The following is a 27946-nucleotide window of genomic DNA, read 5'->3' on the forward strand; positions in this document are numbered from 1 at the left end:
ATGGGGAGCGGGGAGGTGGCATACACTTGCCAATCAGAGCAGGCCAGGGCTGGCCGACGGTGGACGGCGACCAATAGACGGGGCCGGCCAGAGCGCGCTCCCTTAGTAGGTGGATGGTGGTCGAAGCGCCGGCTGCTTGCTCGCCGTCGCCATTTTGTGCTGGTGATCGCGGCCGGCCGGGAGTAGGCGGCAGTGGGTTTCTCTTTCTGCGCGCCTGGCGCTTCTCCCCTCCCCCGTCCTCCGCCCTTCCGCCTCCGGCCTCGGACTGAGTGGTTGCGCGCTCCGGCTCCGGCTGAGCTGGGAGAGTTGGAGGAGGTGGCGGCGGGCCGAGGTGATGTCCGGGAGCCCTCCCTTGACAGCCCGGGCCGAGAAGGTGAGCGTCGACGCTGGTCGTGGGGGCGGAGGTAAGGGACCGGGGGCGGGGGGGATGCGTAGAGGAGGCGCGAGGGCGGACTGAGGGCTGCGGGCCTGGGCTACGCGCGGAACCGACCGATGCGTGCGCCGTCTGAGCCCGGGAGGGGGTGTCTTTCTGTTGTTGTTTTTTTGTTTTTCTCCTTTTGAGGGCAGAGGCGCGTGCGCGACTGGGACACAGAATAAGTGCATGCGGGTGGGGGGGGAAGGGAGGAACGGATGGGAGTGGGCTACTGTGGTTTACTGTGTCTGCCACGCCGAACTTTATCCGTGGGGGGCGGGTGTCTGGGACTTTGGTTTTTATCCATGGGAGATGTGCTGTCTGCTCTCCGTGTGACTTTGGTACTTAGCTATCCATGGGGAAGTGTTCTGTGGCTCCGGTCCTTATTCTTGGGTGGGGGAGGAGGGAGAACGTCTGTAGGACTCGGGTCTCTATCCTGGGTGCGTGTATCTAACCCTGGTCCTTATCCATGGGGAGGGGTCCTTATCCATAGAGAGTCTTCTAGCGACTGGCCCTAATCCACTTACCAGGTGGGTGTGTGGGGGAGTACAAGGAACGTTGTAAGACTTACTGCCTTTTCTTTTGGTGGAGGGGTGGGTTCATAGCTGTTGCTCGGACCCTCATCCTGTGAAGGGGGTCCCGGTGTGTGATAATGGCCCTTGTTTACTGTGGCCCGTAGTTTTTCGGGGCTCGAGTCTGTGACTTTGGTCCCTATCTGTTGTGGATACCAGTATGTGACTCTGGCCAGAGTCTAGTGAGGGTTTTGAATCTGGCTCTCCCGACTGGGGCCCCTGGTTGTGAGTCTAACTCTTACCCATCCAGGGGCAGGCAATCCTGGTTCCTTGTGGCTTGAGGAGGAAGAGAAAATTGGCATGAGTATATACGTGGAAGAAAGGTGTGGTGGCAACCTAGTGTTGGGCAGGTGCTGCTACTGCCTGGCTTTGCCTGATTCCTGTTCGGAGGGTGGGGCCTGAAGATTCTGGGATCCTTCGTGGTGACCCCTGGCCTAGTCACATGGCTCTCAGGCCTTCCTTACTTCTCACCGCAGCCCCGAGGGTTGGGTGAAGTGCCCTTCCATCCCAGGTTCGGAAAGGGCTCCTTTTACTTCTGAATAACTTGAGCCCAGAGCCCTGGGGAGGGAACCGCCTCATTGAGGGGCCGGGCTGTGCAAAAGAGATGGGGCTCAGGGCTGAGCTAGTTGCCGTGTGAGGGCCAAAGCTGTGTTGGCCAGGAGCCCAGGGTGGCGGCAGCTGTCTCAGTGCCAAGTTAGCCCCTTCACTGCCCTGAGCCTTTTGGTCTCCTGCCATCTTATAGTGGGCAGCCAGCATGTTCTTGGGAGGATGAAATGGCACCTGGAGGCTGGTGGAACGAGCCCGGTGGGTGCCTGGGACTCCTGTTGTGAAGTCTTGCCTCCGTGCCTGATGTGCCTGATCTCAGACAAGTCATCCAGCACTGAGAGCTCCCCTGGGCAGGTAGCTCCGGGCTTGAACTTGTCTAGCGGTCTCAGGTGGTAAAGCCCTGATCACAGAATGAGTGGCACCACCGGGTCTCTCTGCAGGATGCTCCCTGTCTGCTGAAGGCCTTGCTGTCTCTAGGGCAGCGGGCTCTGGCCTCAGGTTTGCGGGGAAAGGAAGGAGCGGGCCAGATGGCAGCTGCCTTCCCACTCGGGACCCCAGGAGCACTAGGAGTTGGGAAACATCACTGGCCTAAGAAACAGCAGAAGCCTGGACAACAAGGGTTTCTCAAGAAGGTGCTCTCTGTCCAGACTGCCTTGACCCCTTTCTTCCTTCTGCTTTCCCCAGAGTCCCTGCAGGAGACATCACCCAGGCTGGCAGATCATGGTGGCAGCAGCGGGGGTGGCTGGGAAGTGAAACGGAGCCAACGGCTGAGGAGGGGCCCCAGCAGCCCTCGCAGGCCCTATCAGGACATGGAGTATGAAAGACGGTGAGTTACCCACTCCCATCCCTACCAGGCAGCCTAGACTCGTCCCTGTGTGAGAATTGATCCAGGAAAGTGCTAGGAAGGGGCTTCCGAGCAGAGAAGAACCCAGTGTAGCAGATGATTAGCTTCTTTTCAGCAAATGTTTGCTTGGCACTTATTGTGAGCCGGGACCTGTGCTAGGCTAAGCGTTGGGAGTGCATTGGTGAGTGAGACGGATAAGATTGCAGCCTTCTTACTCAGGGTCTCACGAGGGAAACCAGACAGTTTACAGGCAATGACACGACAGCTGGATGGGTGCCATGTTTGGTTGCAGGGTGGGAAGGGACCAAGAGAAAGGGAGAAATGGAGGCCGATGTCCAGGTCGCCAGTGTGGATGACCCAGATAGGTATGTGGTGCCACTCACCAAGGTATGGACAGGCACTGCAGGAGGAGAGGCAGAGGTGGGTGGCAGAGGAGCAGTGCCTTATAAGCCTGTGGATTCTCAGGGGAGAGGTGAGGGCTGTAGTTTTGGGTTTGAGGGATGGATGGGAGTGGTGCCTGCAGAGTCAGGAGTTTGCCCAAGACAAGCATGGGGCAAGCCAGGTCAGATAGTATTACTCAGCACTGCATTTTTAAGATCTGGGATTCAGGGACAGGGTGGGCTGGAGTTGGCATGATACCTCTCTTGGAATGGGACACTTGTACAGTTATTTTTAAACTCCGGTATGAACAAGAAACAGTTGTGACACTTGGTAAAATACAGAGGTCCTGGACCATACCCTTAGCATACTGGTGGATCCCCTCAGTTGATTCTAATGCAGATGGTTTATTCCTGGCATTTAAAGATTGTGTAGGAAGGTAGACCTAACTCTCCCAGAGAGCCTCTATTAAAGAATTAGTTGATCTGTAAAAAGTCAGGGAGGAAATAGTTTTTTTTAATGTCTTAACAATGGGTTTCTTCCACCACCACCTTTTAAAAAATGTAGAATTATCATATTTTGTTTTCTGAAAAGTGAGCCCAAATTTTAGATGTGGTCATCATCTAGCATTATTCAGTCTTGACCTTCTTTCAAAATGTCTTTTGAAAGGCATTTAACTTTGCTATTCGCTGGAAGTCTCTGTAGCAATTTCTGAGTTTGAGTAGGTAACATACTTGCTTCAGGCTTCGTTACCAAATAAAGTTACTAGCTTTCTTTTGGCTTTTAAAGGACCTCAGGTGCAGAGGTTTGAGTTAATCATACTTCTCCAGTTCAAGGTAGATGTCTATCATAGGTTGGTACAAGACCTTCTCTTGCCATGTTAATTTTTTCTTTTTATTCTCAATTCCCATAGCTCTCAGCAGCTGTTCTATTGTATTTGAAATGTCTCCTTCTAAAATATGTAGCATTGTTTCCAGTGTCTGTGTTTTCAATTTACACAAATGGCAGAGTGCTACATTCTTCATTCTGTTTCCTGAACTTTGTATTACTCAGCACTGCATTTTTAAGAGCTGTCTGTATCGACATGTGTATGTCAGTGCTTTGCTTCTGATTGGTCTCAAGGACACCATGGGGTGTACCTACTGCCTTTTATTTAATGATTCTCCCCAGGATGGATACCTGTTCTTAATTTTGGTGTGCTGAAATTCATCCCATTTTTGTCTTATAATCTGTCCTTTCAGAACCTTCTGTGTTCCTCCCTCTGGGTCACAAAGATTGTTCTCACTCTGTAGTTCCACCTTTTACATTCAGGTCTTTAAGTCCATCTAGAGTTCACTTTTGAATATGGTAAAAGGTAGATTCTGGTTTTATTTTCTTCCATATAGGGGGCAGTTTTCCCAGTACCACCCCTGAAATAGTCCATTCTTTCTTTATTGATTTGCGATGCCTCATCTCATTTCAAGTTCCCTCATGTACGTGGATCTGTCCGGAGTGATCTGGTTTGCTTCGTTGGTCTATTTGCTACTCTTGTGCAGAACCTTACTGTTTTTATTACTATGGCTTTATAGAATGTCTTAACAGCTCCCACTTTGCTCTTACTTCTCAAAGTTGATTTAGCTGTTTTTGGAAGTCTATATAAAAAAGTTTATCAAGTCCCTCAAAAAATTTTAAAATTTTGATTGAGATTGCATTGAATTTACATATTAATTTGGGGAATTATCACCTTTTTAAGTAGTCGTCTCATCCAAGACCTGTATGGAGAATATTTTAAAGTTCATTTAAAGGGCATAAAACTGAATAAACAAAAGTACAGGTCTTGGGTATTCTTTTTTTTTAATTGAAGTATAGTTGATGTACAATATTCTATAAGTTTCAGGTGTACAGCGTAGTGATTCACAATTTTTAAATTTCTAAAGGTTATATTCCATTTATAGTTATTATAAAATATTGGCTATATTCCCTGTGTTGTGTAATATATCCATGTGGCTTATTTATTTTATGCATAGTAGTTTGTACCTCTTAATCCCTTATCCCATCTTGCCCCTTCCCCCTCCTCACTGGTAACCACTACTTTGTTCTCTATATCTGTGAGTCTGTTTCTATTTTGTTATATTCAGTAGTTTGTTTTATTTTTTAGAGTCCATATATAAGTGATAGCATACAGTATTTCTCTTTCTCTGACTTATTTCACATGCCCTCCACGTCCATCCATGTTGTTGCAAATGGCAAAGTTTCATTCTTTTTATGGCTGAGTAGCATTCCAGTGTGTGTGTGTGTGTGTGTGTGCGCGCGCGTGTGCATGTGTGTGTGTATACACCACATCTTCTTTATCCATTCATCTATTGATGGACATTTAGATTGCTTCCACATCTTGGCAGTTGTAAATAATACTGCTGTGAACATTGGGGTGCATATATGTTTTCAAATTAGTGTTTTCATTTTCTTTGGATATATACCCAAAGTGGAATTGCTGGATCATATGGTAGTTCTATTTTTAGTTTTTTGAGAAACCTCTATACTGTTTTCCTTAGTGGCTGCACCAATTTACATTCCCACCAGCAGTGTATGAGGGTTCCCTTTTCTCCACATCCTCACCAGCACTTATTGTTTGCGTTCTTTTTGATGATGGCCATTCTCACAAGTGTAAGGTGATATCTCATTGTGGTTTTAATTTGCATTTCTCTGATGATTAACGATATTGAGCATCTTTTTCATGTGCCTGTTGGCCATCTGTACATCTTCTTTGGAAAAATGTCGATTCAGTTCTTCTGGGTTTTGGGATTTTTTTTTAATGTTGTATGAGCTGATTATATATTTTGGATATTAACCCTTTATTGGTATATCATTTGCAAATATTTTCTCCCATTCAGTAGGTTGTCTTTTCATTTTGCTGATGGTTTCCTTTGCTGTGCAGAAGCTTTTAAGTTTAATCAGGTTGTGTATTCTTTGTTAAAGTAATTCCTAGGGCTTCAGTAGCTTTTATTGACATCTTGTTTTTTATATTTTCCAAACTGGTGTTTGCTGGGGTAGAGGAAAGCTACTGATTTTTGTGTGTTATCTTGTCCCTGCTGTGCTCTCTTGTTACTTTTATTCATTCATTGTTGATTTTGATGGTCTTTCTAAGTAGTTGGTCATGTTCTATGCAAATCAGGCCTGGCACTTCGTATTTCTTTTTCCTCACTTACAGTGTTGACCAGGACTTTTGGTATCATGTTAAATAGTATCAGTGATGCTGGGTGCACAAATAAAGATTCATTTTGGAAGATTGTAAGAGAAAATCCAAAAAATAGTGACTTAAACAATATAGTTTATTTTCTTGTCCCATAAAGGACATGTGCAGATAGGCAGTCAGTCCAGGCCTGATAGGCAGCCCCTTTTGCTTAGCTAGCGAACATGATGTGTACTGTAGGCTTCTTAAAAGTTAATTAATTAATTAATTAATTTTAACATCTTTTTTTTAAGGCACTGCTCTTGCATATTTTTATTTTATTTTATTTTGGTGGGGGAGGTAATTAGGTTTATTTAATTGCCTTTTTAATGGAGATACGGGGGGTTGAACCCAGGACCTGGTGCATACTAAGCACATCCTCTACCATTTGAGCTATATATACTCTTCCCCCCTGCTGTAGGCTTTTGGAATGTAGTCTTTCATAAATCAAGAGATTTCTCTGATCTTAGTTTGCTAAGATTGATCAGAAATGAGTGTTGAATTTTGTAATTACATGCCTTTCTTCTCTTTTGTCCATCAATTTCATAAATTGCATTAAACTGCATTCTTGATATTCTTGAGATAAACCCTCATTGATCATAGTATGTGTATGTTTATAACTCGTTGTTCTGAAAAAACTTTAAATTTACAAAAAAGTTGCAAGTACAATGAACTCTCATAATCCTCTATCCAGAACCGCTAATTGTAAACATTTTGCCGTGTTTGCTTACCTACCTGTAAGCCTAGTCCTTCCTGCCTCCCCCTCCTGTCCCCTCTGTCTTCCCCTCTCCCTTCTCAATCTGTTCAGTTCTTAAAATCTGATGACTAGAGTTCAAATACTGAGGGATACCTACAGTAAGGAAGCATGGAAAAACATTATTCATATCAAAAAACCTTAAAAATACTCGTACCTCTCGTACCAGCCATTTCTTGTCTAGGCGTTAATCAGCAAGGGAAGAGTTTGGGTTCTAAGCCACACAAGGATCACAACTTCATTTTGTTCTCAGTAGTATCCTCAGCGCCTAGAGCAATACCTGACAGATAGCAAATGTTATGTTAGTATTTGTTGAATGAACAAACAATTACGAAAAATTAGGAACCAACTGAAATGTCTGGAAACATTTTATTTTTCCCATTTGTTAATTATCTTAACTTTATGGGGGTTTTCTAATATTTTATTATGAAACTTCAAGCACACCAGCAGAGTTGAAAGAATTTTACAGTGAATACCTCTGTACCCATCCACTGGATTCTACCATTAACATTTTACCATATTTGCTTTATCACATTTTTCTTTGTTTATGGTATTTTTTTACACTCTAGATATTTAAATTTTTTTATGAAGCCAGATTTATCAGGGTTTTTTTTAGTATAACTTCTGGGTTTTGTCTTATAAAGGCCTTCCCCATTATTGAAGTAATCAATTTTAAATTTTTTTCCCTAATATTTTTAAGGTGTATCTTCAGGGACTTTAATTTTTGATCCGTCTAGAATTTACTTAATGTAAGAAGTGAGGTAGATAAATCAACTTAATTTTCTTCAGGGTCAACAAACTTTTCTGTAAAGGACCAGAGAGTAAATATTTTTGGCATTGCAGCATATGGTGTGTCACAACCACTCTGTTGAAAGAAACCACAGACAATATGTAAATGAATGGGTATGGCTGCGCTCAAGAAAACTTCGCTTAGATGACTGGATTTGGCCCCCTGGCTGTGGTTTGCCAGTTCCTAGGCCAGGCAGCTATCACAACTAGTATTTATTGACTAATCCATTTTCTCCCTGTTCATTTGAAATGCAGCCTTTGGCTGATTCTAAATTTCCACATGTGTTTTTATGTGCTGTGGTTTTTACAGATCTGTCCATTTGTGTTTCAGTTGCTCCACCTTTATAGTATGTTTCCATATTTGGTGGGGCTCCTCTCCCCCTCATTAGTCTCTTTTTTAACAGAATTTTCCTGACTCTTCTCATTGTTTCTTGTCCTTTGCTGTTATAAACATTGCTGCACTGAATGCTGTTTCTGTATGTGTACAAGTGTATCAGTACATTAAATTCCCAGAGGGGGTTTTGGGGGTCAGAGAGTATATAGATTTTTAGTTTTGCCAGTTACTGCCAAACTCCCCTCCATGGGGATCGTTCCATTTTCACTCCTACCAGCAATATAGGAATGCCTATTTCCCGTACAGCCCTAACAACAGTTTGTTGTCAAACATTTGAACTTTTGCAGATTTGAGTTAAAAACATTCTATCACAAATCTCCCTTACAGAAGAATTCCAAATAATATATGTAGATACTCCCCACTGTAAGAGGTAGAGCTTAATTCCCTTCCTCTTGAGTGTGGGCTGATCTTAGTGACTCGCTTCTAAAGAACAGTGTAAGGGAAAAAGAGACATTGAGCGAGAAGCTTGGCAGACCCCACCATAACCGGGTGCAAGGTGAGCATCACCAGCGCTAAGTCATGGTGATATCCCGACCCACAGTCCGGTGTGATCAGAAGGGCGGCTCCCCTCTATTGTATTTTTCTCTCCAAAAAAAACCATAACCTCCAGTCTAATCACAGGAACACATCAGACTAAACTCAAGTTGAGGTACATTCTACAAAATACCTGACCAGTACTCTTCAAAATTCTGTCAAGGTCATAAAAAATAAGGTAAAGCTGAGAGACTTTCACAGGCCAGAGGAAACAAAGGGGGCACGATGACTAAATGCAGTGTGGTATCTTGCATTTGATCCTGGAACAGAAAGAGGATAGTAGTGGAAAAACTGGTGAAATCCTAATGAAATCTGTGTAATTTTTTAGTTCCGACATGTACCATGGTTCTGTTACTGTTAGCAGAAGCTGGGTGAAGGGTATGAGAATACTATTATCTCTGAACTTTTCTGTAAATCTAATTTATTATCGTTTCTTGAAATGCTTGATTTCATCAGGATTAGAAACTTTTGTACATCAAAGAATGCTATTCAAAAGAATGAAAAGGCAACCCACAGACTGGGAGAATGTATTTGCAAATCGTATATCTGATAAGACATTAACACCTAAAATATGTAAAGAACTCCTACAACAGCAACAGAAAAACCCAGTTCAAGATTTAAATAGACATTTCTCCAAAGAAGGTATACAAATGGACAGTAAGCACATGAAAAGATGCAAAGTAACAAGTGTTGCTGAGAATGTGGAGAAATTGGAAACTTTGTGCTTTGCTGGGGAGACTGTAACAACTGCTGTGGAATCCTGTTTGGCAATGCTCCAAAGATTAAATACAGAATTACCGTAAGATCCAGAAATTCCACTTCTGGGTATATACCCCAAAGAATTGAAAGCAGGGACTTAAACAAATACTTGTACACCAGTGTTCAAAGCCTCATCATTCACAATACCCGTAGCAACCAGTAGGTGGAAACAACCCAGGTGTCCAGCAGCAGATGTGCTATGTACCATACATATGTATTCAGCCACAGAAAGAAAAGAAATTCTGATGCATTCTACAACATGGATGAACCTTGAAAGCACTCTAAGTGCTATAAGCCAGACACAGGGGTTAAATACTATATGGTTCCATTTATATGAGGTACCTAGAATTGGCAAACTCAGAGAGACAGAGTAGAATAAAGGTCACCAAGTAGGGTATGGAGTTATTATTTAATAAGTACAGAGTTTCTGCTTGGGGTGATGAAAAGGTTCTGGAAATAGTGGTGATGGTCGCACAACATTCTAAGTGTACTTTGTGCCACTGAATTATACATTGTAAAGTGGTAAAAATTTTTGTTCTGTATATTTCGTCACAATATAAATACAAATACCTAAATATAAAAATAAAAATGATTTAGGAAAAATATAAAAGCATAATTTAAGCATTGTGAAAATGGCGTGTCCAGTGTAGTTTTAATTTTCATCTTTCATTGTGAGTGAGATGGAGCATCTTTTCAAATATAAACCATCTGTACAGTTGACCCTTGAACAACGCAGGCTTGAACTGCACAGGTCCACTGATAACAGATTTTTTTCAGTAGTAAGTACTACGCCGCTGCATGATCCATGGTTGGCTGAATCTGAACGTGTGGAGGAACCACAAATACTGAGGGCCGACTTGAAGTTATACTCGGGCTTTTCAGCTGAGTGGAGAGTTGGCACCCTGACCCCCACGTTGTTCAAGGGTCACCTGTATTTTCTGTGAATTCTCCTCCTTCCCTTGTTCTTTTTCCCTTTTTTTTCCCCTGTTTATTGTTTGTCTTGACTTGGCTGATGATGGTTTTTGTTTTTCTGTTTTTGTTTCCTCCAAGCAGAAATGTTTTATTTTCGTGTAGTCAAATTAATGGTTCTTTTCTTCTGTGGCTTCTGGATTTGGGTCATAGTTTTCCCTGTTTCAGAATTATCCAAAAATTATGTCGTGTTTTCTTCTACTTCTCTTCTGTGGTTTCAGTTCTTCCACTTAAATCTTTGACCCATTTCAAACGTATCCTGGTTTGTATGTGTGAAGTAGACTCAGAAGACCTTGCACAGCTCTAGGTATTTAACCTTTTTGATGCAATTATACTTGGTATCTTCCTGTTTTGAAACAGTGGTGCTCTGAATACAGGCAGAGTACTTTTTGGTGCATATTAATTTTGTGCCCAGAGTCCTTACTGATTTTATCTCATTACTTGTAATCATTTTTCAGTTGATTCTCTTAGGCTTTGCAGGTACATTCTCATATCATCTACAAATAATGGTAATTTTACCTTCTCCCTTCCAGCTTTGAATCTCTTCGTCCCTTTGTTTAAATATTTAATAGCTAATGTATTAGAATAATTTAATAATGGTGTCGATTATGGACATGCCAGAGTCGTTTCGGACCAGGATTGGGATCCTGCTAGTGGTAGTCTATGATGGTGTCCATTTTTTTCTTGTTTTGAGTAAATATGTATTGCTTGCTTTTAGAATACTTTTAAAGTCATTATTTTATCAAAAAATAATTATTGGGCACCTGCTGAGTATTAGGCACCAAGCTTAGCTTTGGGGAACGGGGCCGTGAGCCAAACAGGTATGGTCCCCTCATCACCTGAAACTCATGGTCTAGTAATTTTGTAAAGAAATGCACGATAAATCAACGTTGAGATCATTATTTTACAGTATTGCAGTGGGAGAACTTTTAACCAAACAGCTGCCAGCGCTAGCGAGGTGACCATGAAGCAGAGGGGCAGGGGCGCACAGTGCACAGTGAGGCGAGAGAGGTGGGGGAAGAGGTCAGCAGGGACCTCACCCCGCAGGACCCTGCAGGCCTTGTAGGACCTTGGCGAGCCTGTTTGTGTTTTGTCCTGAGGACAAGGGGGAGCCGTTGAAGGAGCAGTATGGTTTGGCTTGATTTGCTTTGCTTTGTGAAGCACTCACTCACATTTGCGGTGTAGAGAAGGAAGGGCGGGGGTGCCTGAGTGGAGGAGAGACCAGTCGGGGGGCCACGCCTGAGGGCCCAGTGAGGGAACACAGGCTTGGACTGGAGAGGTGGGGAGGGAAGGAGAGAAGTGGGCTGGATCTGAGGGAGCGGTGGGAGCCAGCTCAGCCCACGGGGTCAGGATGTAGGGGGCTCCCTGGCAGAGGGTGGGGCGAGGGTCTAGAAGGAGGGAGTGGGTGGGGTCACCGTCACCTCTCGCGCTGTCCTCTCATCCCTCCCTATCCTTCTTTCCCCAGAGGGGGTCGTGGAGACAGGACTGGCCGTTACGGAGCCGCCGACCGCGCCCAGGATGATGGTGGGGAGAACCGCAGTCGAGATCACGACTACCGGGACATGGACTACCGCTCGTACCCCCGCGAGTACGGCGGCCAGGAGGGCAAGCACGATTACGACGACTCGTCCGAAGAGCAGAGTGCGGAGGTGAGGGCCGGGGAGGGCCGGCTCCTGCAGGGCCTCTGGCTGCCTGCAGCGCCCTTTCGGGTAGCTCTCCGCTCCCATGCCTTCGGACTGTGCGCGGTGGCTTTGCCTCACCTGGGGGGGTCTGTCCCACCTCCCTCTCTGAGGGCTCCTCTCCCGAGTTGGGCCCCCCTGACTTCCACATGCTTGGCTCTGTACTTCTGAGGGCCCCTGGCCGCCACCTCTCTCCCTTCTTCCCTGTTGTTCAGGTCTCACCGCAAGCCCTATACTGCCTGCTCCCGGCCAATTTGGGGACCTGGCATCTAGGGTTAGGGGGGCACCTGGGAAACTGGATATCACCAAGCAGAGCAGCTCTGGGAGGCTGGCTGTAGGCGTCCCCAGTGGTGGCAGACGGAAGGAACCCCTTGGGCCTCTGCTTTGAAATCAGGGGCTAGCCACCTCCATGTTGGGTAGTTAGCCCTAGCCGGAGGGGAGAGGCGTGATGCCCACCACCAGGGAGCCCCCAGCTGAGGGGAAGAAACAGCCTTGCCTTCCGGGAGCCCCAGGTTGAAGGGGTGGTTAGGGCCGTGGTCTAAGCAAGCAGACAGCTCTCCTGTCTGACGGGGTGGGAAGGGTACACTTGCAGCCCCAGCCCTGGGAGGCAGAGTGTGGGCTGCCAGCCACCCTCTGGGGGGTCTGCTGCAAAGCCCCCTGTGGTAGCAGCCAGGCTTCCTCAGCGGCAGCTGTGAGCTGGGCCTGGATGTCTCTAGCATAGTGGGTGGGCCCTGGGTGGCCCAGGAAGAGTGAAGAGTGGAGCACTGAGTTATCTGGCCCTGGTGAGGGCAAGAGGGGTGTGGTGGACCCAGGCCTGGCCTGCTCGGTCCTACAAGGATGGTTTGGGCAACACCCAAGAATCCAGTGACCGCACCCTGTTAGAAGGGAGCCTGGTGGTGATGGAGGACTGGCCAGGCAGAGGATTAGGGACCAAGAGTCAGCACTGTAGCCCTCGTACCTTTGCCAGCCCTTGCTGGCTGGCTCTGGCCAAGGTCTTGAGCTAGCTATTCCTATACCCACGACGTGGTTGCAGGGCCCAGGCTGGGAATCTGAAGGGATGTGTGGGCTTCTGTGGCACAAGGAACAATTGTGAGCATACTAGCTGAGCTGGCGAGGGGAAGGGGTGGGTAGAAACAGAGCACGGTTTAATGTGCCAGCCCCAAGCAGTCTATTCCCAAGGAGGTTTAAGTGGTGTCTGGTCACCTGTCTGTGGGAGTTCCTCCCCCCGCTGATACTGCCACCGGCCTCTCCCCACTCCCTGCCAGAGCAGCCCCCAAAAGCATCCTGGGGAGAATTTCCAGCCCCAGAAGGATTGTAGTCCAGGGCCTGCCCACCCTGCCTGCCCCGAGCCTTTAGCCGGAGCCCGCCCACCCCTGGCTTTCAGAGCCTGCCTGCCTCAGAGAGCCAGCGGCCAGCCCCTAGGCCCACCCCAGACTGACTGCCCGTCTGGTGTCTCTCATCTCGTTCTGTTGGCCAGGATTCCTACGAGGCCTCCCCGGGCTCCGAGACTCAGCGTAGGCGGCGGCGGCGGCACAGGCACAGCCCCACCGGCCCACCAGGCTTCCCCCGAGACGGCGACTATCGGGACCAGGACTATCGGACCGAGCAAGGGGAGGAGGAGGAGGAGGATGAGGAGGAGGAGGAGGAGGAGAAGGCCAGTAACATCGTCATGCTGAGGATGCTGCCACAGGCAGCCACTGAGGATGACGTACGTGCCCCCCGTGTCCCCGGGCAGGTGGCAGAGCAGGAGGCCAGGCTGGGTCTCCTCCAGGGCCCTCAGCTTCTCCCTTGCCCCTAACCTCAGCACCTTTCATCCCTTCTCCCCAGCAGCTCCTGTCCCCCAGCCCTGATCTGTCCTCTGGGCAGGCCTTGTCGTCTCCTGGTCTGCAAGGGAGGCGCGCGTCAGATAGGCTGCCTTGGCCAGGGGGCTGCGGCGGTGGGTGTGGGAGGGAACAGAGCATTCCTTCTGCACATTCCGCTGGTCATCCATCCATTCTGCATGTGTTGGTTGCGGGCCAGGTGCTCACCAGGCCCAGGGCCAGATGTAGCTGGTGGCAGAGAGCATGCGGAGACCTTGTAGCCTGGGGGTGGGGGTGGGGAGGTTCCCCGTGGGGTTTTCTGGGATTTTAGTCTCATTCCCCACCTCCACCCTCTTTTGTCAGCAGCATCAGATCTCCTCACTGGCACGGGCACAGAGCCTTAGGTTCTCCTTGGACTCCCTTTACTGCTTCTGCAGCCTTCCCACCCTGTTTTCCTGGGTGACATTCCCCTCCATCCTCCTCCCTGTCATACAGACTTCCCCTCAGGAGCCCGGGAAGACCCAGGAGGGCCACTAGAATAGCCCCCTCACTAGCCCCCCCCAGTTCTCCTCCTCCCCCTCAACTCCCCTGAGTTCTCTGCTCAGCTCTCCTCTGAAACCTGCTGGCTGGCTGTGCTGTCGCAGAGAAAATCCCACCTGTGTACTGAGAGCCTTTCAAGTCTGGCCCCCCAGCCCTGTTCAGGGCCAGACTGACTGAGTGCTGAGATTTGTGAAGGGTTTGTCCCAGGGTGGGCCACGCGCCAGGGCTGATTTAATCCTCACAGCTGCCCTGCGTGGAAGGTACTCTGTATTTTCAGCCTACGGATGAGGAAGCCGGGCCCCTGGCAGTGAAGCGACTTGCCCCGGGTCCTGTGGCCAGTGAGGACAGAGCAGAGTTGAGGTCTGAACCTGAGCAGCTGGACCCCAGAGCCCACGTTCTTGCTGTTTCTTGAGCCCTCCCTGAGTGTTCGCAGTCCTAATAAGCTCCTCTTTCTTTTTCATCCTGTGTGTGTGTGTGTGTGTGTGTGTGTGTGTGTGTGTGTGTGTGTTTAATCTCCCTTCTGTTGATTAACCTGATGAGGAAACTGAGGCTGAGGCATTAAGACTGCTGCCCGAGCATGCCCGGCGTAGGTTCCCTGTCTCCTGTGAGCGATGCCTCTGGCCTAGAGACCCTGCCTCACCTGGTCCAAGTCCCAAATTGCCTCTGCAGCTTCTTTCTGGCTTACTTCATCCAGCAAGCTTTCCAGACCCCACAGCCATGCTTTTTGGGCTCCACCCCAATTTACTGCTCCATTCGTGGTCTAGGGCACATGGCTGGGGTTTACTCAGACCCCAGTCCTTCCCAGTTTGATGCTTGTGTCGTGGATCTCTTTGGATGCAAGCTGGAAGGCAGTCCGTTTGCAAAGGGCCAGAATTGCCCCCCAGCTTTCCTCGCTTTGTGGCTGCACCAAGCCTGTTGTCAGACCACCCCTGCCCACCATTCTTGAGCTGCCGGCTAGCCTGCTGTCTTGTGGTTCTCCGCCCCTGAGGGTCATCACGCTGCCGTGCTTCACTTTGCACCGCGCCCTTTCTGTCATTGGACTCTGCAGGTGTGGGGCTGAAAGCTGACTGGGTACTGGTGTGGGGCTGGGGCTCTGAGCACTTGGGGGAAAGCCCTGAGAGAGGGAGAGGAGATACATCGCCAGTGACCCCTCCGGGTCCTGGAGGCCTCTGGCCGGCCTCAGGTACCCAGCGGCCCCCTTGCGCTGAGCCTGCCCCAATCCATATCTCCCTGTACAGATCCGTGGTCAGCTGCAGTCCCACGGCGTCCAAGCACGGGAGGTCCGGCTGATGCGGAACAAATCCTCAGGTGAGCTTTTGTTCCAGTACCCTCCCCTTCCGCTGGCCAGCCTCAGCCTCTAAGTCTCCCTCCTACCTCTGCCTTCTCCCTCACCCTCCCTACCCTGCCGTCCTGCCACAGCTGGGGATGGGCAGCTTGGGGGTACCCTGTCTTCTTCTCTCCCCATCATCCCACTCTCCTCACAGCTCCAGCCCACAGCCTCTCACGCGGGGCTGTTGGGGAGAGGGTGCAGCTCCAAGCTGAGCTGAGTGCTCCCCAGGGGCAGGGCCAGGGCCAGGCTCCTGGGAACCTCCTCTTTGGGACTCTTAAATATCTGAGGTGGTTAACCCCGTCCTCCCCACCCCCCACCCCCACCCCCAATAGAGTCCCTTCACTCTCCTTTCTTCTCCTTCCCCTGCCACATTTTTGTGGTTATAGCCTCTGACCAGAAAGTAGGTCTGACAAGGCCCCACCCATGTGTCCCAAGAGGGGAGGCAGGGGATGGCTCTTGTCCAAGGGTGCACCCCAAGGAGCAGCCAGGATTGCTGGCCTCGCTTGTTCCCTCCCCCCCTCTTGCAGGCTGCTTGGAGCTGGCCTGAGGTTAGCAGGGCGGTGGGGGGCAGTTGTCTCTGCAGGACCTCTGGCCCAGGCTCCCCAAGGCAGGCACAGTGGGGCCTCGCCCTGCCTGGGCTTCTCTCCATCTTTCAGTCTCTCTCCTCCCCATGCCTCCATCTCTCTCTCTCTCTCTCTTCCTCTCTCGCTCTCTCTCTCTCTTTCTTTCTTTCTCCCTCTCTCGCTCTCTCATTATACCATTGCATCCTCCTGTGCATTCGAATGGTTGTTCTTTTGGAGGTCAAGCATGCCCCTCAAGTCCTGCCATGTCTAAGCCCTCCCTGTGTGTGAAACTCCAAAGAAGGAGCTGCTTTCCTGTGGCCTCAAGCCCTGGATCCTTTTCCCAGCCCTGGCCAGGCCTGGAGTCTCTCTTGGTAGCATGTAGGTCTTGCTCTGCTGCACCCCAGCCAAGCTGACAGGATTCTGGTCTTTCTCCCTGAGGCGGTGTCCCAGGTGCAGCCCATTCTGTGGCCCTGGGTGCTTCTCCCAGGCACCCACTGATTCTTTAAGGTCCACCTGGCCAACCCCGGGCCCCATTCTCTTGCTGTCTAGGAGGACCTGGACTGTGGGTGACGGTAATCTTCCCAGCTTGGCCCTGAGGTGGCTCCCTGGTGAGGCCCACCTCCCCTGCACTGTGGTGAGGCTGAGGCGACATTGTAGCCCTTATTCCCTCTGGCTCCTGATGGGCCTGGAGCCTTCCCAGCCTCACTGAGCAGCCTGGCCCAGCTTCTCTTTTGCTCCTTCAGTGAAACACCTGTTATAGGACCCCTCCTGGGCTGCCCTGGCCTTGTGCTGGGCCTCAGCATTTGGTTGTTTATTCTGGCCCTGGTGGAGCCAGCGGCCTACCCATCTGCCCTCCTTCCTTCTCTGGAGACAGACCTCGACTTGTACCCCTTCCCTCCCACCTCCTCCTCTCCGTCTCTGTCACCCCAGGCTGTTCAGGCTGGTCTGCCTGAGCCCCGTCTCTCTGTCTTTCTTCCCAGCTGGCGTGTGTGTCCCCCCCAACCTCTCTCCGGCTCTTTTCCTCCTCCCGCTGCCCTCTTTCCTGCCCCTCCCAGCCATCTACCTTGCCTCCCACCCCCTGGTCTTTCTCTCTCAGATTGCTTCTCTCTCTCCCTTTCTTCCTTTCTCCTCTCCCCACTTCCATCTCTGCCCCCCAGTCCTCTCCCCTCGGGTCCCGCCCCCGGGAACGCCGTGTGTCCAAAGCTGTTGACTAACCCACTGCGTCTGTATCTGAATGCTGTCTCCAGGTCAGAGCCGGGGCTTCGCCTTCGTCGAGTTTAGTCACTTGCAGGACGCTACACGATGGATGGAAGCCAATCAGGTTGCTTTGCCGCACTTGAACCCCCCCCCAAACAAATACTACTTTGTAATCGAGCGCTCCCCATCGCCTGATTCTTATGGACACAGTTCCCTGCCCTGTGGCCCTGTGTCCTATCCCCCCACCCCCTCTCTCTCCCCTTCCTGACCCTCACTGTCTCCTCTTCCCATCTCTCGCTACCCACTGGGCTTCCCATCAGGAACCCACACTCACCACTGGCCCTTCCCGCTGGCCGGGCACTAGCTCTGCCCCTCCTCCTCTCCTGGCGGAGCTTTCGGAGAAAGGGCTGCCGTGGGAGTGGGGGGGTTCTTCCACCCAGATTTCCACTCTCCAGGGGACCTCCCTGATCTGAGGTTAGGCAGAGCCAGGACTTCGTTCCACTCTCGGGCACTGCTGGAAGTCCAGCCACTGGGGAACTTAGCTGTTGGCACACTAACTAGCAAATCCCGTTTTGCCAGCTCTCCCTGCACGTGAGTTCGGCCCTTTGATTTCCACCAGACAGGCCAGTACTGCTCTGTTGATCAAAAGTACCGGTCAAGAGTGATAGTTCATTCACCAGGACTCGCTTCACCCCGCCCCTCCACGGCCCCTCCCCCGCCCCCTCCTGCAGGAGTCACCACTTGCCCAGCGGCTCTGGGGGCAGGCCTGCTGCCCGGAAGGGAGGGGATTCTGCTCCCCCAGCCTGGCACGGGCTCCCCAGCCAGCAGCTTTGGGACCTTCCAAGACCCAAGGATCTGCTCTGCTCGACCACCCAGAGCCCAGCTCACTGGTGTGGGGCACTGAAGGAAAGCCTCGGGGGAGGAAGGGGCAGATGTGGCGGAAGGGGGGCTCAGCAGGGGCGGCCCTGCGGCCATCTCTGCCGGTCCATAGGCTAATGCCGTGGGCCCAGGACCCAGCCAGCCCCGGGAAGACAGCCTCACAGCAGGAACTTCCATCTTTTAAATATGGCTCTTTCTTTTTCCCCTTCTCCAGCACTAGCGCGCGTGCGCTCTCTCTCTCTTTCTCTCCCCTCCTCTCCCTCCCCACCCTGTCCCCCCTGATCCCAAATGTAGCCTGTGTAGTGCTGGCCCTGGGTGTGGCCCAGCAGTGTCAGGGCCGAGTGGGGGTTTCCCCCGCTGTCCGGCCAGCTTCGGTCAGCCGAGCACTGTGTGCCTGGTGGCGTGTGTTCACGTGTGCGTGCGCGTGCCCGGAAAGGCAGCAAAGAGCTGCGCCCGAGGGCTGTGGCGCTTTCCCTCCCTCCTTCCCTTCCATCTTCCCTCAGTTCTCCGACCTCCCTCCGTTCCCTGTCCCTCATCCATCCAGCTGAAGGGCTCGCTCACTCTCTTCTCCTGTGCTGAAACGGTGCGTGGGGCACCGCTGCCTGGGCCTCACTGTGCTCTGCTTTTCCCCACAGCACTCCCTCAACATCCTGGGCCAGAAGGTTTCCATGCACTACAGTGACCCCAAGCCCAAGATCAATGAGGACTGGCTGTGTAATAAGGTACAGGGGCGGTGGGCAGCGGTTGCCATGGATTGAGATGCCGGCAGCGGTGGCGGCGGTCTCTGCCTCCCCGGGGCCTCTGAGTGGTGTGGGCGTGGAGGGCCGGCTTGGCTCCAGTAGCTGGGCTCCTTGCCGCCCACCCGCCCAGCCACTGGTGCGCACTGAGCTTTCCCTCTGTGCCAGGCTCTGCCCTCGTGCAGCAGTCTTGGCCTGAAAGTCCTGGTAGCTGTAAACAAACATTGATGTAAGTGACTTAAGTAGGGGGCAGTGGAGGCATAATGTGGTCTGTAAAATGTGGACTTCAGAGCCAGTCCAGCTGAAATTAGACTCTCCCAAATCAGCCTTGATTTTGGTCAGGGTGTTGAACCTCCCCCTGTCTCGCTGCCCCCATCTCTCAGTTGTCGTGATACCTCTCCCCAAAGGAGGTGGGGAGGATTGAAAAGCGGTGATGAGAAGGGAACACTTGGAACAACACCTGGCCGGCAATTAGCGTCTTTTAATGTTGGTTGTTGTCCTGAAGGAAAGGGTGGGGTGTTCTGAGAGCCTGTGTCGGGTGACCCAACCTCTGACAAAGCCGCGTCTGCCTGAGACTGAGGGTGCAGGCTGTAGGTCATTGCGGTCGTGTTCCCTGAGAGGAAGCTGAGGCTCAGGGAGGTGGAGCCTTGAGCCATGACTTGCTCCTGATCGTGGGCTGTGGATGCCACTGTGGGTTCCCCATGGTCTCCTGGGGCCAGCCTCACCAGCAGCCTTGGGACTCCACAGCCCCACCTCCCGCAGTCGGCTGGCAGCCCTGAGACCTGAGGGAGGCCTGAGAGTTTGCGGAGGCCTCGACCCCTCCCAAGAGGAACCCTGCCCCACAAGGGGAGTGGCGTCTGTTTGTTTAAAAACCAAAAAAGTAATATCAGAAGTCCAGTGTCTCTGGAGAGGTAGGGACAGAGTGACAAGAGGACTCCATCCCTCCTAAATTTTCAGATACTCCCTGAAACTAGGGGATTCTCTTCTTGCCTCTCCTTTGTTTCCCACATCCTGTTGCTCTCCAGTCTTGTCACTTCCATCAGAGAAATGTCCCCAGCCCCACCATTCCCACTGCTCAGGCCAGTCCTCACCCCCTCCAGGCAGTTGCCGTGGGCCCCTCTGGTACGCTAGCCTCTGTAGCCTCTTGCCTCTTTCTCCCACTCCCTCCCCCATGACATTCCACAAAACCACCTCTGACCACATCCCTCCTCCTCTGCATAAACCCCCACTACTCTGAGCTTGAAGGTGACACTCCTCTGTGAGCTAGCGTCACCTTGCCACTCCAGCCTCAGCTTTGCCTCTCTCCTCACCCCTTGCACCGGCTACACAAAATCTCTCGTCCTCTCTGCTAGCAGTTGCTTCCCAACAGAACCAAACCAGACCAAACTTCTGGGCCTCCCGGTTGAGATGTCCCTGTTGACTGTCCCCAGCTGAGTGAGCTGGCCCTCTCTCGGTCCATTCCCCTCCCAGAGCCCCTGTTGGTGACTGTCTCCACAGACTAACCTGCTCCTCTGCACATTGGCTCCCCACTGCTAGGCCAGGAGGGCAGAGGCCACGTCCTGGGCAGAGCCTGGCACAGGAGCAGTGCTCAGTACCTGATCATGGAACAGAGATAGAACTGTGAAAGCTCGGGGACTCCAGAGGCCAGCATGTCCAGGCAGATTTCTCAAGAGTGGCAGCATCCAACCCAGTCCCAGGTGGACGGGTAGGAGTCTGGCAAGAGAGGGGCTGCTGGCTCTTCGGGATAGAAATGATGAAGGTTTCTGAATAGGAAAGCACATTTGGGGAAGAGGAACCTACCAAAGGGACTGGAGCGGGAGGAGCTGTTCTGGGAGTTGGCACCTCAAGAGGAGGTGGCAGTTAGCGACAGAAGTTGGGGGAGTTGTGGACTCCTGAGTTGAAGGATTGGCACTGAGGACAGATTGGAGAGCATGTAAAGGGAAGAGCCACAGGGCTGAGAATGACAGCCAGAGCCCCAAAGCCCCCTGCCACCCCTGACCCTGGGACCGTCGTGGGGCAAGGTGGGTTCCCTGGGGGATCTCTGGATCCAAGTTTGGAGGGAGCAGCAGAGAGCCTCACCCCCTCTGACGGCCTGGCCTGTGCCTCACAGTGTGGTGTCCAGAACTTCAAACGCCGCGAGAAGTGCTTCAAATGTGGCGTGCCCAAGTCAGGTACAGATGGCCCTCCCCGGGACGTTGGGGCGAGGAGGGGTAGCGGGAGGGGCCAGTGCTCTGGGAGGAGGGTGACCGACTTGGGAGCCTTCCCGTTTGTCACCGGCCTGTCTTCTGCTGCCCCTGACAGAGGCAGAGCAGAAGCTGCCCCTGGGCGCAAGGCTGGATCAGCAGACACTGCCGCTGGGTGGGCGGGAGCTCAGCCAGGGCCTGCTCCCTCTGCCACAGCCCTACCAGGCCCAGGGAGTGCTGGCCTCCCAGGCCCTGTCACAGGGCTCGGAGCCAAGCTCAGAGAACGCCAACGACAGTGAGTCAATTGTTCCTTCCCCCTTTCTCCCTGCCCTAGGGTGTCTAGGCTGGGCTCTCCGAAGCCAGAGATGGTGGTAACTCGGATTTAGGCCTCCCAGGGCTCCCCACCTGGTGGGGGGGCGGACACGTGACAGAGGGAGAGCAGAAGAGGGACATTGCCAGACTCGACTTTTGGGGTGTGTTGGGAAAGTTCTTGGCAGGTGAGCCACTGAGCTGGGACTTGGACTGATGAGCAGAGTTTATTCAGGAGAATGAAGTGAGAGGAAGCAGCAGGTGCAAAGACATGGAGGCCAGAGGAGAGGGAGCAGTGGGGAGCCACAGAGGGTAGGGTTGGAGCAGAGTATCAGGGGTGCTCCCTAATGCTGGGCCCCTTCCTGCAGCCATCATTTTGCGCAACCTGAACCCACACAGCACCATGGACTCCATCCTGGGGGCCCTGGCACCCTACGCAGTGCTGTCCTCCTCCAACGTACGCGTCATCAAGGACAAGCAGACCCAACTGAACCGTGGCTTCGCCTTCATCCAGCTCTCCACCATCGTGGTGAGGGCGGCACAGGGGGGGGCCGGGCAGCCAGGGTCCCGGCCCCCGGGGCGGGAGGAGGGACCCTGACCGTAGCCCTCCCACCGCGGCCCCAAGCCTGGAAATGGGGCAATGGAGCCGGGGGCCTCCCCGGGCCTGACCCTTCTGCCCCTGCCTCCCCTCCTCCTCCAGGAGGCAGCCCAGCTGCTGCAGATCCTGCAGGCCCTGCACCCGCCGCTCACCATCGACGGCAAGACCATCAATGTTGAATTTGCCAAGGGTTCTAAGAGGTCAGGGCGCCCCCCGCCTGTGTCCCTTCCCAGCTTGCCCCCCAGCTTGGAGCCTGCCATCTCACTCCCAGTCTCTGACGTCCTCCCCAGGGACATGGCCTCCAACGAAGGCAGTCGCATCAATGCTGCCTCAGTGGCCAGCACTGCCATTGCTGCGGCCCAGTGGGCCATCTCGCAGGTACTCAGACGCCCTTCCCCCTGGCATCTCCATACCTGGGCCACCTCCACCCTCCCACTCCCTTTCTGCAAACAGGAGGGCTGGCTTGCTGCTTTGGCTTTCCATGAACCCAAAATCCCCTCACGGCGGCTGGCTGCCTGCCACAGGCCTTAGGGACCTCTCTGCGGTTCCCTTCCCAGGCTCTCCCTTTCAGTGCCATCGTGGCTGCTTTTCTCTTCTGTTTGGTGGTTATTTTATCCTCCTGAATTGTTACAACTTTTTTTTGACAAAAAGGAATTTATAAGTGGCTATGAGAAAATTGGGAGATGAGAAAAAAGAAGGGGAAGATGGTACCTTCCTTGGTCTGACACCCAACACGTGTCCCACATGTAACAGTGTTGGCCCTGGGAGCATTTGGGCCCGGGTCTTCGTTTCGGTCTGGGTTTTGTCGCCACCCTGCTCTGCTGTGGCCAGGTGGCCCTCCAGTTTCACTTGCCTGAGGGCTGCATGCTTTCTGTCAGCAGACAGACACTAGCCTCACCTGTGGGCAGACGCCTCTTAGCGGGTTCCTCTCCCCCCACACCCCCTCCTCTGCTAATGAGCCCCTCCCACCTGCCCCTCAGGCCTCCCAGGGTGGGGAGGGTGCCTGGGCCACCCCTGAGGAGCCACCGGTCGACTACAGCTACTACCAACAGGATGAGGGCTATGGCGGCAGCCAGGGCACAGAGTCCTCCCTCTATGCCCATGGCTACCTCAAGGGCGCCAAGGGCCCTGGCATCCCTGGAACCAAAGGCGACCCAGCCGGAGCAGGTGAGCCCCAGTGTCTCGCCTGAGCCCATGGTGGGGACTGGCAGGCGTAGGGGCCAGGGCTCTGCCATTCACAGGCGTTCCCCTCCTTGTCCCTCTTTACAGGTCCCGAGGGCTCGCTGGAGTCTGGGGCAGACTCTGTGTCACTGCAGGCTTTCTCCCGCACCCAGCCTGGTGCCAACCCTGGCATCTACCAGCAGTCAGCAGCCGAGGCCAGTGGCAGCCAGGGCGCTGCTGCCAACAGCCAGGTGAGGGAGGTCAAGGGGGATGGAGGGCAGGGGTGGGGGGTGCTCCTGGGGGGGCATGGGGACATTGCAGATACTGAGCCCTGTTCCCCTGTCTGGCCCCACGACTAGTCATACACCATCATGTCACCTGCTGTGCTCAAATCTGAGCTCCAGAGCCCTACCCATCCCAGCTCTTCCATGCCACCAGCCACCAGCCCCACTGCCCAGGAATCCTACAGCCAGTACCGTGAGTAGCCGCAGCCTATGGTGAGGGGTGGGGAGTTCCTTAACGAAACCGGGGAGCGTGACCCGCCCTCCCTCCTCACTCTCCAGCTGTTCCTGACGTCTCCACCTACCAGTACGATGAGACATCTGGCTACTACTATGACCCCCAGACCGGCCTCTACTATGACCCCAACTCCCAGGTGATGAGGCAGCCTGGGGAGTGGGCGGGGGCTGCAGGCCCCTCTGGCCGGTGTCCCTCACACCCCTCCCCCTGCCTCCTCAGTACTACTACAACGCTCAGAGCCAGCAGTACCTGTACTGGGATGGAGAGAGGCGGACCTACGTTCCTGCCCTGGAGCAGTCGGCCGACGGGCATAAGGAGACAGGGGCGCCCTCAAAGGAAGGCAAAGAGAAGAAGGAAAAGCACAAGACCAAGACGGCTCAGCAGGTGAGCCCTGGGGTCTAGTAGTCACTGGCTGGCTGTTCAGTGTCTTGCGATGAATACTGTTCTGTCGTCTGTTACCCTCTGCTGCCGAGGGAGGGGACGGTGGTGGACGTGTACCTGGGCAGTATTTGTGTTCAAGAAAGACCAGGCTCCTGGTCCTGCTCTGCTCTTTGATGCGTGACCTTGAGCCAGGGCCATCTCCTGAGTACTTGGCAGGGCTGCCCGGCTTCCTGAGGCAGCTGGTGCCATCCCAGTGCACCCTGTCTGCTTTCCCGTCCTCCACTGGGAACCCTCACACTCTTGGTGGCCATGTGGGCTGGTGTGGGCACGCCTGAAGCCAGGCTAGCCCTGCCTGCAGAAATGAATGTGCACACATGCTCCTTTGTGCCCAGAACCCCACTCAAGGGTGCGTGTCCGTGTCTGTCTGTGTACGTACATCCCAGAGAATGTCTCACAGGCCCATCAGGGGGTAGGCAAGAAGCCAGCCATCAGTGGTCTGTAGTGGCGGGCAGTTGGAGGGAACCTCAGTGTGTTATCTGTAGAGGAAGAGTGTGACAGTCTGGTGCAACACTTAGAAGCAACAGCTTCGTGTTCCCTTGGCAACCTGGTAAATTATAAAACTGGTGTAGTGCCTATGGGGGGAAGAAACAGTATGAAATGTGGTGTAGTGTCACACATGTAAATTAAAATTCTACAGAGAGCAAGCCATTCTGTGTGTTTTAGAATGATAAAATGAACACTGCAAACCTAATAGGGGGAGTGCCTGTCAGGAGAATGGGGGCACAGCTTGGGAGGGGCTTGCTAAGGAGCATGAATAACAGAATGACAGGCGTGGGGACTGTCACCACCACCTCCCTCACCTGCTTGAGGCTGCAGGGCAGGAAGCGGTGGGTAGCTGCAGGGGCAGTAGGGCAGTGGGTGGAGTTGTCGAGCTCAGCAGGGTTCCTGAGAACCTCATTCCCACCCTCACCCCTAGATTGCCAAAGACATGGAACGCTGGGCCCGCAGCCTCAACAAGCAAAAAGAAAACTTCAAAAACAGTTTCCAGCCCATCAGCTCCCTACGAGACGACGAAAGGCGGGAGTCGGCCACCGCGGATGCAGGCTATGCCATCCTCGAGAAGAAGGTGTGTGGTGGCCACCCGTCCGCACCTGCCCCCGGTCTTGTCCTCCCTCTGGCTTCTCTGTGGAGTCCCTGAATTTCCGTGTCCCTCCACCCCAGGGAGCACTAGCCGAGAGACAGCACACCAGCATGGACCTCCCGAAGCTGGCCAGTGACGACCGCCCCGTGAGTGCCCAGGGCAGAGAGACGGGTGGGGGCTCTGAGCTGGCCAGGCCTGATCTCTTGCCCTTGCCTTTTCCAGAGCCCACCGCGGGGGCTGGTGGCAGCCTACAGCGGGGAGAGTGACAGTGAGGAGGAGCAGGAGCGCGGGGGCCCAGAGCGGGAGGAGAAGCTCACTGACTGGCAGAAGCTGGCTTGTCTGCTCTGCCGGCGCCAGTTCCCCAGCAAGGAGGCGCTCATCCGGCACCAGCAGCTCTCTGGGCTCCACAAGGTGACTGAGGGAGGCTGGGCGGGGAGCCCTGGCCCACCCCTGCCCGGCCGCTTCACTCCTCCTCTTGTCCTCCTGGCAGCAAAACCTTGAGATTCACCGGCGAGCCCACCTGTCAGAAAATGAGCTGGAAGCACTTGAAAAGAATGACATGGAGGTGAGGTGTGACCCACTCCTGGGCTTCGACCCTCGGTCCCTGGCCAGGCAGCCCATCCCTGTGGGCAGCTGGCTCTCAAGTTCCTCCATTAGACCCAGCGTGGCCGCCATCGGCCAGCTCCCATCCTGTCCCCGCGGGGCCTCTTCCTGCTTCCCCCACGCCGGCTGCTCGTGCCCACTCCGTCCTGCCCGCGGGACTTCAGACCTGTTCGCCAGATCCAGCTCCCTGCGGGGACTCCCACCCGTGCCCATGTTTCCTGCAAATAGTGACCGGCTCCTTCATTCTCACACACACTTTCAGCAAATGAAGTACCGGGACCGCGCGGCTGAACGCAGAGAGAAGTACGGCATCCCTGAGCCCCCGGAGCCCAAGAGGAGGAAGTACAGCGGCATGTCGGCGGCCTCCGTGTGAGTGCCCGGGGCCGGGTGGGGGGCCCGGGGCCGGCAGGCCGGTCGCTCATGCCGTACCCCCGTCCCTTGCAGGGACTTTGAGCAGCCCACGCGAGACGGGCTGGGCAGTGACAACATTGGCAGTCGCATGCTCCAGGCCATGGGCTGGAAAGAGGGCAGTGGCCTGGGCCGCAAGAAACAGGGCATTGTGACTCCCATCGAGGTGAGTCCCCCAGGATCCAACCCCTGTCCCCCAGTACTCTCCACGTCGCCCCGGCCCCCGGCTGACCTGACGGAGGCTGCTTCCCTCACACAGGCCCAGACACGGGTGCGGGGCTCTGGCCTGGGTGCCCGAGGCAGTTCCTATGGGGTCACTTCAACCGAGTCCTACAAGGAGACGCTGCACAAGACAATGGTGACCCGTTTCAACGAGGCCCAGTGAGCAGCTGCAAGACCTACTTAACTCATGTCGGGTGTCCAGCCTGGGGCAGGGGAGGATGAAGTCTGAGTAGGGCCCTGCACCTGTCTACCAGCCTTACTCCCCTGCTGCAGAGGCCCTGACCAAGTCAGACTTTGAGCTGGTGACTTTTGTTGGAAAACTAGGCTGGAGTCATGTCCTCCTTTTTGTAATAAAAGCTGAAAAGTCCTCAGCTTGCATGTCTCTCTCTCATGTCCCAGCATGGTTTGTGGCTCACACAGACACAGGGACATAAACACAGATGGACAAGGGGCCTGTCAGGCTGAGGTGGGTGGCAGTGGTGGCATTCACAATGTCTTGGTACATGGCGGCTACCAGCTTGGTGGGGGTTGGGGCAGAACATGGAGTTCTGACCTGTATCCCAACACACAAGGTCCTGGTCACAGCCCCTGACCATTGTTGTGTCCGGCAGGTCATGCTGTGCTAGGAAATCCAGCACCACCAGGGCACTGTCAGGCTTGAAGTCCCTCTGGGTCAGAGGCAGGACTGGGGACCACCCGTTCCCTGGCCTTGCCACCCCGCAGCTGCACTTGCTGTACAATCACAAGGCTAAACTGTACTTGGCCCTCTCTGGGTCTGGGACAGTGCCCAAGGGCATCTCTAAGTGAACAGCGATGGGAACTCTGGCGCCAGTGGGCCTTGTGATCTCCAGAGGGATGGAGTTAAAGAAGTCAGCCTGCCAATCCCAGGTCCCAGGGATGCCCCACCAGGACCATCTGGGTCCACCCTCATCCCCATCCTCTCCACAGCTGTTACCACAGTGCCCTACCCCTCCAGTCACCGCTGACCAGTCCACACCCTGTGATTCACAAGTACGTGTGTGCGCTCTCAGCACAGGTCTGAGTGCAGTGGGAACACGAAGCTGGGGCTGCCCTCTCCGGGCCTGGGGCCTCCGGCTGGGCTGTGAAATGGGGTCAGGAACCACCCCTCCCCCCCCAAAAAAATGCTTGCTTGTGAGACAAGAAGGTGGAAGGGAGGTGGTGTGAGAAGAGCCATTGGCGCAAAGCCCCTCCTCCGTTTACTAATCTGCGTTGTGACGTCACCCTGCACCAGTTGTAGGGGCCCTTAGAGGTGGGATGGTGTTCATCTGGTGGGGGGGTATATCCCAGTGGGAGAGGTGGGGGTAGAGGAGAGAGGGAGAGGAAATAGGAATAGAAAGAGGCCACTTGAAAGAACCTCAGTCTCTGGATGAGTGGCTTTTAGTCTGGAGACACCCCCATGATCCCTTTCCTCTTCCCACTCCCCAGAGCACAGCTCCCAGGAATCCCACAACAAAGAACCCTCATACATGGCTGGCAGCAGTCAATGGTACAGCCACTTCGTTTCATACGAAGGTGAA

At 53.4% G+C, this 27946-nt stretch overlaps 1 protein-coding gene across 9 annotated transcripts; it reads left to right on the forward strand.

The window, feature by feature from the left end:
* Positions 1-26775, forward strand: RBM10 (RNA binding motif protein 10). 9 transcript variants are annotated; one of them, XM_031672412.2, is made up of 24 exons: positions 1-404; positions 2215-2356; positions 11625-11808; positions 13316-13546; positions 15416-15485; positions 17318-17391; positions 18782-18868; positions 20994-21054; positions 21185-21361; positions 21744-21904; positions 22076-22173; positions 22264-22351; positions 22954-23140; positions 23243-23385; positions 23494-23611; positions 23698-23789; positions 23873-24037; positions 25011-25160; positions 25256-25321; positions 25398-25586; positions 25666-25740; positions 26041-26147; positions 26223-26352; positions 26446-26775. In XM_031672412.2, the coding sequence occupies exons 1-24, from the start codon at positions 335-337 to the stop codon at positions 26569-26571; spliced, it is 2991 nt and encodes a 996-aa protein (XP_031528272.2). In that variant the 5' UTR covers positions 1-334; the 3' UTR covers positions 26572-26775. The 9 variants fall into 9 exon arrangements, with proteins under 9 accessions (XP_031528272.2, XP_072812321.1, XP_072812320.1 ...); XM_072956220.1 differs by having other exon boundaries at positions 23026-23140; XM_072956219.1 differs by having other exon boundaries at positions 21744-21901.
* Positions 26776-27946: the final 1171 nt, after the last annotated feature.

This window comes from Vicugna pacos, chromosome X (genome assembly GCF_048564905.1).
Source record: "Vicugna pacos chromosome X, VicPac4, whole genome shotgun sequence".
NCBI classification, from domain to species: domain Eukaryota; kingdom Metazoa; phylum Chordata; class Mammalia; order Artiodactyla; family Camelidae; genus Vicugna; species Vicugna pacos.